This window comes from Equus przewalskii, chromosome 7 (genome assembly GCF_037783145.1).
Source record: "Equus przewalskii isolate Varuska chromosome 7, EquPr2, whole genome shotgun sequence".
Classification (NCBI taxonomy): Eukaryota; Metazoa; Chordata; class Mammalia; order Perissodactyla; family Equidae; genus Equus; species Equus przewalskii.
Genome location: NC_091837.1, coordinates 804,207 through 816,436, shown reverse-complemented (window position 1 = coordinate 816,436; position 12,230 = coordinate 804,207). Strand labels below are relative to the sequence as shown.

At 42.1% G+C, this 12,230-nt stretch overlaps 1 protein-coding gene across 2 annotated transcripts in view; it reads left to right on the top strand.

Annotated features, from left to right (window-relative positions):
• Nucleotides 1-98: 98 nt before the first annotated feature.
• CDC45 (cell division cycle 45) overlaps nt 99-12,230 on the top strand; it is a 37,388-nt gene continuing 25,256 nt past the window's right edge. For both annotated transcript variants that reach the window (XR_011542161.1, XM_008540499.2), the window contains exons 1-5: nt 99-238; nt 364-423; nt 1,257-1,349; nt 2,453-2,590; nt 3,530-3,676. Coding sequence is in view for 1 of the 2 variants with exons in the window: in XM_008540499.2 (XP_008538721.1) it covers nt 188-238; nt 364-423; nt 1,257-1,349; nt 2,453-2,590; nt 3,530-3,676 (489 nt within the window). In the remaining variant the exon portion in view is untranslated. The remainder of the gene's footprint in view (nt 239-363; nt 424-1,256; nt 1,350-2,452; nt 2,591-3,529; nt 3,677-12,230) is intronic.

Genomic DNA, 12,230 nt, shown 5'->3' with positions numbered 1-12,230 from the left:
GCGTTTGCGTCTTGCCTGTTGCCCGCCTTAAATATGGACCAATCAGAAAAGAGGACGGGCCGGGAACTAAGTAGCTATGGGTTGGCCCCTGGGCCAATCGGAAGAGCCCTGATTTGGCGGGAGTCTTGACCGCGGCCGGAGCTCTTGGTGTCTCAGCGCGAGCTCTTGGTGTCCGGCCGCCGTGGCCATGTTCGTGTCCGATTTCCGCAAGGAGTTCTACGAGGTGGTCCAGAGCCAGGTGACCCCCTTTCTTGGACCCCGAGGGCTTTTTGGGGGAAAGAGATGAGGGGGAGCGGCCATGGGAGAGCGGGAGGAGATGGGTTCAGGTCGCAGCGCTCAGCTCCCCGACTCTTCCCCCGACAGAGGGTTCTTCTCTTCGTGGCTTCGGACGTGGACGCCCTGTGTGCTTGCAAGATCCTTCAGGTGAGCCCTGCGGACTGGGAGGGTGGGGCCAGGGTGAGAGGGGAGGGTGCAGGCTGGGCCTGGGCGGCTGGTAGGGGCGCGGGGAGGGCAGAGAGTGGGGCAGGAAGTGGGGGCTTAGAATCCAGAGGGAACGCGGTGGGGGAGGCCGCCGGGCGGGAGATGAGGAGCGGAGTAAGGGAACCCCACCCGGGTGAGAGCTCAGGAGGGGTGGGGGCTGGAGCAATGGCAACCGAAAGCTGGCAAGGGGGACTCTGAGAGGTCGCATCCCCAGCAGGACAGTATTGGGTGGGTTAGAGAAGGATTAGGCAAAAGGCAAGGAGACTAGTTAGTATTTTTGCTGTAACCTAGGCAAAAAATGGCTGCATTCGAAAGGCCTATGGACCCACCTGTAGTGGCTTCTCAGATGTGGGGTCTGAGACAGAGGAATCTGTGACAACTGAGGGCATAGTAGTGTCATAAGCAATACTGGAAATACAAGATTCCTTAGTCTGTTATGCAAGAGGCTTGCTTGGTTGAGTTTTGAATGTGGTGCCATGTTTACATGAACTTCGGCAGGCCCTTGGGTCATGAACTATTTCTCAGAAGACCTAGAAATAAGATCAGCTTTTCTCCCAGTGTTTTCCTTTGGTAATTTTAAAAAATACAGCAATGTTGACAGATTGGTGCAGTGAACACGCATATCCCCATCACCTAGTTTCTCCTTTAACATTTCACGAACCTTACTTTATCACATGTTGTTTGTCTCTCAGCCTATCTTATTTTTTTCTAAGTGCATTTCAAGGGAAATGCAGACCCCCTAATTATAATAGGCTTTGAAAATAATCTCTCTCCAGGCCCTGTTCCAGTGTGACCACGTGCAATATACACTGGTTCCAGTTTCTGGGTGGCAAGAACTTGAAACTGCATTTCTTGAGCATAAAGAACAGGTATGAGAGATGCATTTTAGAATAATTAGACTTTTTCTACTCAACTGCAATTTCTTAACATTTAGCATTCTTTCTATTTCCACAATAGGTTGCATATGTATGTAAGTATCAACTATATTAGGCAGTACGAAAGAGAAAAATGAGCTATATGGCCACATGACTTACCCTCAAGTTGTAGGGACAATATGGGCAACAACAAAAAAAGAGTGAATATGGATAGCCTCTAACTTTGAATTTGTGTGCAGACATTTCATTGTAAGGTGCCTGGAATTTAGCAGTTAGTTTTTGATATGGCCTAGTTGAAATTACTTTAGATTAGACCACTATTTTACATTCTCTTCCCAAGAAAATGTATTCTAATTTCCAACTTGAAATCCAGGAACATATCTTCTCTTTTCATAATTTAAATAGTAGAGGCCAGGACTCCTACCACGTCTTCATGGGGCCTATAATGAGATGTGGGACATCTTAGACCCCACGGTCCCCACAGCTCCCTGGAGTCTAGCCACATCTAGGATTGTCTGCCAAAGATAAATCCTCACCTGGAGCTCCTGTCATCACGGGAGGGACCTGTGCCAGTTGGTATTTGTAAGGAAAGGATTCTCTATAGTGATAGGATATAATAAGAGACTTAATTGAATATTTAGGTGCCCATTAAGTATGGGCTGCCCAAGGTTTGCTAAAAGTGTAAACCTGTACAATGCTGTTAGTATAGAGGAGCAGCACAGCACCGTAGAGTGACTGAGATCTGGAGAGGCCCAGGTATGCATTTGAAGTTTCCACCTGCTCCTCATCAGCTTCTTGCCCCTGTGCATGAGACTGGGGCATGCTGATCCTCTGCACGTTCCTTGGCGAAGTGGAGAGAGCCACGGTGCCAGCCATGGGGTATCTCACGGTGTCATCATGAATATGAAATAGCACATGGAGTACGTTAAAGCTCTTAACACAGGCCAGCCATTGCCATCTTGGGAGGCCCTTGCCCTCAGAGCCTTGCCCAGTGTCAGGGGCTTGATGTGTGTCAGCAGAAGGACTCAGGCCTAGTGTGCTGAGGTAAAGGGGCCTCCGCGGTGCACTTACTTCACAATGTCCTCTTCTTTTTTCAGTTTCGTTCTTTTGTCCTCATAAACTGTGGAGCTAACGTAGACCTATTGGATATCCTTCAGCCCGATGAAGATGCCATATTTTTTGTGTGCGACACCCACAGGCCAGTCAATGTCGTGAATGTATACAATGATACCCAGGTAATGAGGCCTTTGGGGCCCATGCCTCGCCTGAGTTGTCCCATCAACCTGATTGTACCTTTTTATGCCACAGACAACGTGGCCTCTATCCACCTCCCCTACAGGAGTTGGAGCAGCCTGAGGACAAGAACTTGTCCATCTTTGATGAGAAGCGCGGCACCTTACCCTCGGAGGTGCTCAGAATGCATTTGTGGATTTGCTTGACCTGGGAGGTGGTGGGACCAGAACCTTGCCCTGAGTCTGCCCTTGGAGCTCAGGGCTGCCCAGTCTCGTTGAATATCAGGGAATCTCAGAGGCATTTGCCCTGTAAATGGGCTGGGACCTGCCCTGCCCATCTGAGGGTGGTGTAAGGACCAGCAAGACAGCAGTGGGAGAGGCCGCTGTGAGCCCGAGAGGGCGCTGCTGTGCTCACTCCTTGAACCTCCAACAGCGAGCACGGAGCCCAGCCCAGAGCAGCGACCTAACCGTTGGTCTTCACCTCCCACGCTGACAAAGGGTGGCCCCAGCATTCTCATGTGAAGGATCTCTCCAGGAGCAGTCGGCCTGGACCTGCTTTAGAGACAGAATGTACCCCATTAGGGGTGGCCTATCGTCATGTCTTTTGTCAGAGGCCAAGTCGTGGTGTGTTCATCTGTTGGCTGGGTGTGTGGCATAACAGGGAGCTTTTTTCCCAGACTTAAGTGACTATAGAGAGTTTTCAAACTTTTGCTGTTTCTATATACTATGCATTGCAACTCCAGTGCCTCACTGAGTGGAAATGAGAACAAGAAAATGCCTGAGAAGTCTGAAATTCTTCTCAGACAGGTGGTTATTTATATGTAGAGGAAACTTATGAGTCAGCTCATTAGAAAATAAGATTCTACAAGAGAAAAATGTATGATGAATAGTTTTCTGTCAAGGAGAGAGGAGAAACCTGATTGCTTTTTGTTTTAATTTTAGATCAAGCTACTCATTAAACAAGATGACGACCTTGAAATTCCCGCCTACGATGACATCTTTAGGGATGAAGAGGAGGATGAAGAGCACTCGGCTAATGAAAGCGACAAAGGATCAGAGCCCTCCGAGAAGCGGACACGGTTAGAAGAGGTAGGTTTGGGCCTCTCACTGCCGTCTTAAGGAACTTGTCACTCACAGAGGTCAGAGGTCAGCCTGGAGTCTGCTGGGCCCAGGCAGAGCTATAAGACAACAGGTGTGTGTGCTGCCTCTGGGCTCTGCTATCCCCTGGTTGTGTGGCTTCAGGCAGGTTACTGGACTTCTCTGAGCTACAGTTTGCTCATTTATCCAGTAGAATCCTGTCAGATGAAATGAGACTTAGGATAGCTCAGCTCATTGCCTAGATAGCAAACATTTTTAAAAAGCAATATGAAGAAATGATAAATAGCATGTCTCTCATGTTCCCGACTCCCCTCCAGATTCGCTCTCTGTGCGTCACCGTGGCGGAGTGACATGGGTCTGCTGCCCTCAGCCTGGCTTGGTCCCAGATGGTCATTCCAGGGCAAGCATCTCATGTGCAAAGATATGAGTGGTTTGTGCCTCATGAGCCTTGGGTCTAACCCACTTACCCAATCTGGGGCCTGGCCAGAGCTTGTGGCTTCTACTAGATGTAGGATTACAGATAGGCAGCAGCTGTTCGTGTAATATGAGGGCCTTGTTTTCTTGTAGTGCTCGGTGTTGAAGAAGCTGATGCCCGTGGCTCCTGGTCCTTGGTGTGCATGCTGAAATTTGCCTCTGGAATGTTTTAGGGTCTTCCCTTCATCCTTATCATCCTTGGCTTGACAAGGGCCTTTAGCAGAGCCCTTTAGAGCCATGTTTGGGACGTTCAGGGCACTGTCCATGTGGGGGCCGTGTCCTTCAAAGCTAGGAATGTCCTTAAACCTTCCTCCCTTCGCCCACTCCTTTCACTAGAGTTTCTGGTGGTCTGATCAGGGGCCTTTCAGACCTGCTCTGAGATTTTCTTTCCTCTTACCCGTTCTTGATGTGTTCTATTTTCCAGCAGACTTTTGGTCCTTATCCTCTAATCGTTGATTCCTAAGAGCTCTTTTTTGTCCTCTGAATGCTCCCTCTTTTTTTTTTTTTTTTTTTTTTTTTAAGATTTTATTTTTTCCTTTTTCTCCCCAAAGCCCCCCGGTACATAGTTGTGTATTCTTCGTTGTGGGTTCTTCTAGTTGTGGCATGTGGGACGCTGCCTCAGCGTGGTCTGATGAGCAGTGCCATGTCCGCGCCCAGGATTCGAACTAACGAAACACTGGGCCGCCTGCAGCGGAGCGCGCGAACTTAACCACTCGGCCACGGGGCCAGCCCCTGAATGCTCCCTCTTTTTGATAGCAGCCTTAGCTATTGATGAATTGCTTCTCATCAGCCCACATGTCAATATCTGCTGGGATTTTCCCTGGAAACGTTCGTGTTCTGCAGATACGAGTCTTGGAATTCTCCACTCTGACTAATAAATACTTTTTCAACACCTATGTGCCAGGTACCCGTCAGGCTCCGAGGGTACCATGGGGAGAACAAAGTCCTGCTTTCATGAAGCTTCCTTTCCAGTGGGGGAGAGAGATAAGGACCATGTAAACAAGCACGGTTACAGGATGGTTTCAGGTGGAGATACATATTATGAGTAAAAATAAAGCAAGGTGGGGACTAGACAGGCAATGGGTGGCTGGTTTATGAAGGTGGCCAAGGACACTTGACCAGAGACCTGAATGAGGAGGGAAGGAGCCAGGAGGATTCCCAAGAGGGGTGTCCACCGCAGAGCGTCCACAGACGCAGGGCTCAAGGGGGAAGGACAGTTGATGGGGTGCGACCAACAGCGAAAATGAACGGGCAGGTGAGAACTGACCAGTGGGTTTGGCAACAAACCCGAAGTCCGTGGCCTTGGTGCAATGTAAGAACACATTAGAGCTTCCGTTTACGTGCTTAGCATGTCCATTTAAAATCTGAGTTTGTGAATGCTTTATATAATACGATATGGAATATGCATAATTTCTCGCTGACTTTTTATCTTGAAATTTTTTCCAAACATGTACAATTGTTAAAAGGATAATATGATGAATAGCCATATATCTTCCATCTAGATTCAACAATTGTTCACACTTTGCCACATCTGCCTTCTCGCTGTATAGCTATATATGCTTTATTTTTTGTTAGATCACTTGAGAATAAGTTACAAATACCATGACATTCTCCCCTAAATTCTTCCATATACATCTCCTAAGAATAAGGGGATTCTCCTTCATAAATACAATACTTTTATCACACATAAGAAATTAATAATGTCTTAATATCATTTAATATTCAAATCATATTTAAATTTATTTAATTGTCCCCAAAATAGATTTTGTAGCTGTTTTTGTCTCTGGACCATCACCCAGTCAAGGTTGGCACATTTGTATTTAACTGTTTCTTTATTGTCTTTTAACCTAAAACAGTACCCCATCTTTTTTTTTTCCTGTTTTGTTTTGAATAACATTAGAGGCCAGTCCAGTTTTCTAGTATTTATCACTTGTTTTTACGTAGAGTAATTTTATTGCTCCTCGTTCCCTGCATTTTCTATAATCTGTAAATTAGGGCTAGAGGCATGATTTTAATAAGATTTAGCATTTTTGAGAAGAATTTATATATCATTAAAATCTATACATGATTTATAAATGAACGTACATTAGAGGTATATGCTCAGAAATATTTTTATTAGTGGGACTGCACACTCGAGGAGGCTTAGAGACAACGGGCCATAAATAACATTTTCAAAGAGTTTTGCTATAAAGAGAGTCGAAAAGAAGGCATAGGGTCAAGAAAAGTGTTTGTCTTTTAGAGGTGGGACTAATTTAAAGCTGGGCCCGGCAAAGATGAGATTCCGCTGTAAAATGAATGTAATTACACTTACTCCACAGGTGCTGTTATATTGTTGTTCAGGTCACCTGGGTTCAAGTTTTGGATCTGCCATTACTAGCTATGTGACCTTAGGCAAGTGCCCTCTCTGTATCTCTGTAAAATAAGGGTAATATCATACTTGACTATTTTACTCCTGGTGTTTAACAAATGACTCCAAAACTTGCAGCTTAAAACAACCATTTTCTTAGGCTCATGGATTCCGTGGGTCGGGATTTTGAGCCGAGCCTAGCAGGGATGCTGTCTCTTGGGGCTGGAATCTTGGGAAAGCTCATGGGCTCTCACGTCAAACACCCAGGCTTCTGGGATGGTGCCAAACCAGGACTGCTGATGCAAGTGCCTGCAGGAGGCCTTCATTACGCATGGCTTCCTCACAACACGGCATCTCAGACTCCCAGCATGGATGTTCCAGCCAACAGGGCAGCCGCTGCATGGCCCTCCTGACCAGTCTCAGAGTCCCCCAGCATCCCACAGCCACGAGGGGAGGGGGCAGGACTCCAGTGTACACTTTGGGGAGGGTCAAAGAATTCTCACATAGTGGGGGTTTTGTTAATCATCTTTTTTTGAGGTAATTTCTACATAATCAAATTTACCAGGTATAAAATTCATTGAGATTTGACAGATGTATAAAGTCATGTGACTACTAGCACTTCATAACAGAGAACAGTTCCTTCACTCCCAAAAAGTTCCCTCATCAGGACCTTTTGTTTTTTTATCGTTAAACTTTCTACTTTGAGATCATTGTAGATTCACATGCAGATGTAAGAAATAAGATAAAGTCACTTGTATACTTAACCGACTTTCCCTCAATGGTGACATATTGCAAAACTCTGGTACGATATAACAACCAGGATGTTACCATTGATATAGTCAAGATATAGGACATTTCCGTCACCAGAAGGATGCTTCCTGTGGCCCTTTCATAGCCACACCTACTTCTCTCCTCCCCCACCCCCTCCTTAGCTCCTGGCAACCACTAATCTCTTCTCCATTTCCATAATTTTATCATTTCCATAATATTACATAAATGAAATCATACAGTATATAATCTTTGGGAGTTGGCTTTTTGCTTGGCATAATTCCCTGGAGATTCATCTAGGTTTTTGTGTGTTTCAATAGTTGATTCCCCTTTATTACTGAGTAGGCTTCCGTGGTGTGGATGGACCGCATTTTCGTTTAGCCACTGAAGGCCAACCACTGAAGGACATCTGGGTTGTTTCCAGTTTCTGGCCATTATGAGTAGAACTGCTGTAAACATTGTATACAGGTTTTTGTGTCTGAGCACAAATCTTCATTTCTCTGGGGTAAATGACTAGAGTTCATTTGCTGGGTTGTATGGTAGTTACATGGTCAGGTTTTTACAAAAGTGCCAAACTCTTCCAGAATATCCGTACCATCTTACGTTCTGACCAACGATCCATGAGTGATCCAGTTTTTCCACATCTTTGCCAGCATTTTGTGATATCACTTTTTTATTTTAGCCATTCTGATAGGTTGTAGTGATATCTCATTGTGGTTTTAGTTTGCATTTCTCTAATGCAAATGATGTTGAATATCTGTTCATGTGCTTATTTGCCATCTGTATATCCTCTTGGGTGAAATGTCTCTTCATGTCTTTTGCCCAATTTCTAATTAAATTGTTTGTTTTTATACTGTTAAGTTTTATATATTCGAGATACTAGTATTTTGTCAGATGCGGTTTGCAGATATTTTCTCCCACTCTGTAGCTTGTCTTTTCATCCTCTTAACATGGTCTAATGCAGAACAAGTGTTTTTAATTTTGACAAAGTCCAATTTATTGATTTTTCCTTTTAAAGATTGTGCCTTTGGTGTCAAGTCTAAAAAGTCTGCCTAGCCCTAAATCCCAAAGATTTTCTCCTGTTTTATACTAAAAGTTTTATGGTTTTATGTTTTCCATTTGTGTCTGTGGTCCATTTTCAGTTCATTTTGTTTAAGGTGTGAGGTTTAGGTCAGTGTTCATTTATTTGTCTGTGGGTGTCCAGTTGTTCCAGCACCATTTGTTGAAAAGGCTGTCCTTCCTCCATTGAAATCAATATGGCATATTTGTGTGGATCTCTTTAGGGATTCTCTGCTCTATTCCATTGATCTATGTGTTTACCCCTCTGCCAAACCGCAGTCTTGACTGCTGTAGCTATCTATTAAGCCTTGAAATCAGATAGACTAAGTACTCCCACTTTATTCTTTTTCAAAATTGTGTTAGCTATTCTATGTCCTTTACCTTTCTATATCGTTTTTAGCATAATTTTCTTTATACTTACAAAAAATCTTGCTGAGATTTTTGACAGGAATTGCGTAAACCTGTATATGAATTTGGGGCAAGTTGACATCTTTATTGTGTTGAGTCTTGTAATCCATGAACATAGTATGTCTCTCCATTTATTTAAATCCTCTTAGATTTCTTTTATCAGCATTGTATGCTTTTCAGCATACAATCCTATACTGTTTTGTCAGATTCACATCTAAGTATTTCCCTTTTTTTGGAGTGATTGTAAATGATGTTGTATTTTAATTTTAATATCTATTTGTTCATTGCTAATATATGGAAGTACAATTGATTTATGTTTGTCTTATGTCTGGTGCCTTGCTGAGCTCACTTATTAGTGCGAGGAGTTTTTTGTAGATTCCTTGGGATTTGCTACATAGACAATTGTGTCATCTACAAATAGGGACAGTTTTAGTTCTTTTCTGATTTGTATGCATTTTATTTCCTTTTCTTGACTTATTACTCTGGCTGGAACTTCCAACACTGTGTTGAATAAGAGTAATGAGAGTGCACATCTTTGCCTTTTTGTGTTCATAGACAGAAAGCGTCCAGTCTTTCACCATTAAGTATGATGCTGGCTGTAGGGTTTTGTAGATGCTCTCTACCAAATAGAGGAAGTTTCCCTGTATTTCCCCCCCTTTTTTTTTTTGTTTTATCATGAATGGATGTTAAATTTTGTCTAGTACTTGTTCTGCACTAATTGATAAGACAGTGTAACTTTTCTTCTTTAACCTGTTAATATGGTGGATTATATTGATTGTTTTTTTTTTTTAATATTGAACCAGCCTTGCATCTCAGGAATAAAACTTACTTAGTCAGGGTATATAATTATTTTTATAACTTGCAAAATTCTATTTGCTAATATTTTATTAAGGATTTTGCATTTATTTTCATTAGGGATATTGGTCTGTAGTTTTCTTTTTTGTACTGTGTTTGTCTGGTTTTGGTATCAGGGTAATACTATCTTCATAAAATGAATTGGCAAGTGTTCCCTCTTTATTGTTTCCTTCCTTCTGCTTGCTTTGGTTTATTTTACTCTTCTTGTTCTGGAAGCAGCTTAGATTATTGATGTGAGACTTTTCTTCTTTCCTAATGGGTGTATTTAGTGCTATAAATTTCCCTGTAAGCACTGCTTTCAGTGTGTCCCATATATTTTTGATGTATTTATTTTCACTTTCATTCCCTTCTGTGTATTTTTTTTTAATTTCCCTTGGGACTTCCTCTTTGACCCATGGATTATTTTGAAGTATGCTGGTTAGTTTCAAAGTGTTTGGAGATTGTCCTCTTATCTTTTTTTTGTTTTTTTGGTTTTTTTTTGAGAAAGATTAGCCCTGAGCTAACATCTGCTGCCAATCCTCCTCTTTTTGCTGAGGAAGACTGGCCCTGACTAACATTCATGCCCATCTTCCTCTACTTTATATGTGGGATGCCTGCCACAGCATGGCTTGCCAAGCTGTGCCATGTCCGCACCCAGGATCCAAACTGGTGAACCCCAGGCCGCTGAAGCGGAACATGTGAACTTAACTGCTGCGCCACCAGGCTGGCCCCTCCTCTTATCTTTTGATTATTAATTTCTAGTTTGATTCTGTTGTGGTTGAAGAATACACTCGATGTGATTTCAGTTCTTTTACATTTGTCGAGATTTTTTTTTATGGCCCAGGATATGATCTATCTTGATATATGTTCTGTGACCATTTGAAAAGAATAGGTATTCTACTGTTGTAGAACAGAATGTTCAACCAGTGTCAGTTAGATACAGTTGGATGATGGTGTTGTTGAGTTCTCTTTCCTTGCTGCTTTTCTGTCTAGCTATTCTATCAATTCTGAAGAGAGAGATGGTGAAGTCTCCAGCTATAATTGTAGATTTGTCATTTTCTCCTTTCAGTTCTATCAATTTTTGCTTCACATGTTTTACAGCCCCGTTGTTTGGTGCACAATACATGTTTAGAATTGTTGTGTCCTCTTGGTTGACTGAAATTTTTATTATTATTTAGTATTTCTGGTCATTTTCTTTGCTCTGAAGTCTGATTTATCTGATAATAATAGTGCACTCTTGTTTTCCTTTGATTAATGCTTGCATGCTTTATCATTTACCACCTTATACTTTCAACCTACCTATATTGTTATATTTGTACTGAGTTTCTTTAAAAAAAGGCAATGGGGCTGGCCCAGTGGCGCAGCAGTTAAGTGCCCACATTCCACTTTGGCTGCCCAGGGTTTGCCAGTTCAGATCCTGGGTGCGGACATGGCACCACTTGGCACGCCATGCTGTGGTAGGTGTCCCACATATGAAGTAGAGGAAGATGGGCATGGATGATAGCTCAGGGCCAGTCTTCCTCAGCAAAAAGAGGAGGATTGGCAGCAGTTAGCTCAGGGCTAATCTTCCTCAAAAAAAAAAAAACGGCAAAAGATTTATATTATCTGAAGAGAAATCAGAGTATATGAGTTTCTTTAAATAGCATAGAGTTGGATCATGTTTTTTTTAAAGCTAATCTCTGTCTTTTAATTGATGTGTTTAGACCATTTACATTAATTTTAATTATTGATAGGTGAGGGGTTAAGTCTGACCTTTTTATTTTCATTTTATATTTTCTATTTGTTCTCTGTTTTTCATATCTGTTGGCTTTTTCTTTTTTTTTTTAGAATTCTGTTTTGATTTACCTCTAGTGTTTGTGTATCTGTTTGTATAATATTTTTAGTGGTTGCTGCAAGTGTTACTTATATATCCTTAACTTATCACAGTCTACTGGCATCATCATTGTACCAGTTTGAGTTCAATGTAGAAACCTTATCTTCCTTCACGTCCCTTATTCTCCCCAGTTTGTAATATAATTCTCTTAAACATTTCCTCCACATACATTTAGAACCATATCATACAGTGGTATAATTTTTGCTTCAATAATCAAGCATGATTATAAAACTCAAGAGAATAAGGAAAGCCTATTGTATTGACCCAATTTTTGCTTGTCATGTTTTCTTCCATCCTGATGTTCCAAAGTTTCTTCTTTTGTCATTTCCTGTCTGTTTACAGAACCTCCTTTAACCAACTTTTTTTTAGGGCAGGTCTGCTGGCAATAAATTCTCTTAGCTTTCCTTCTAAGAATTTCTTGATTTCCCTTTATTCCTGAAAGATATTTTCATTGATTGTAGGATTTGGGATGAACAGTTCTTCTTTTCTTTCAGCACTTGAAAAATGTTATTTAACTTCAATTTTAAGAAAATAATTTAAAAAGAAAAATGGTGTGCCACTTCCTCTGGCCTCCATGGTTTCTGACGAGAAATCTATCATTCAAACCGTTTCTCTCCCATAGGTAAAATGTCATTTTTCTTTTGCTGTTTTTGATATTTTTTGTCTTTAGTGTTCAGAAGTTTAGTTATAATGCGTCTTAGTGTGGATTTCTTTGGGTTTAGCCTTTTTGCGATTCAGTCAGCTTCTTACATCTATAGATCTATGTCTCTTGCCAAATTTCC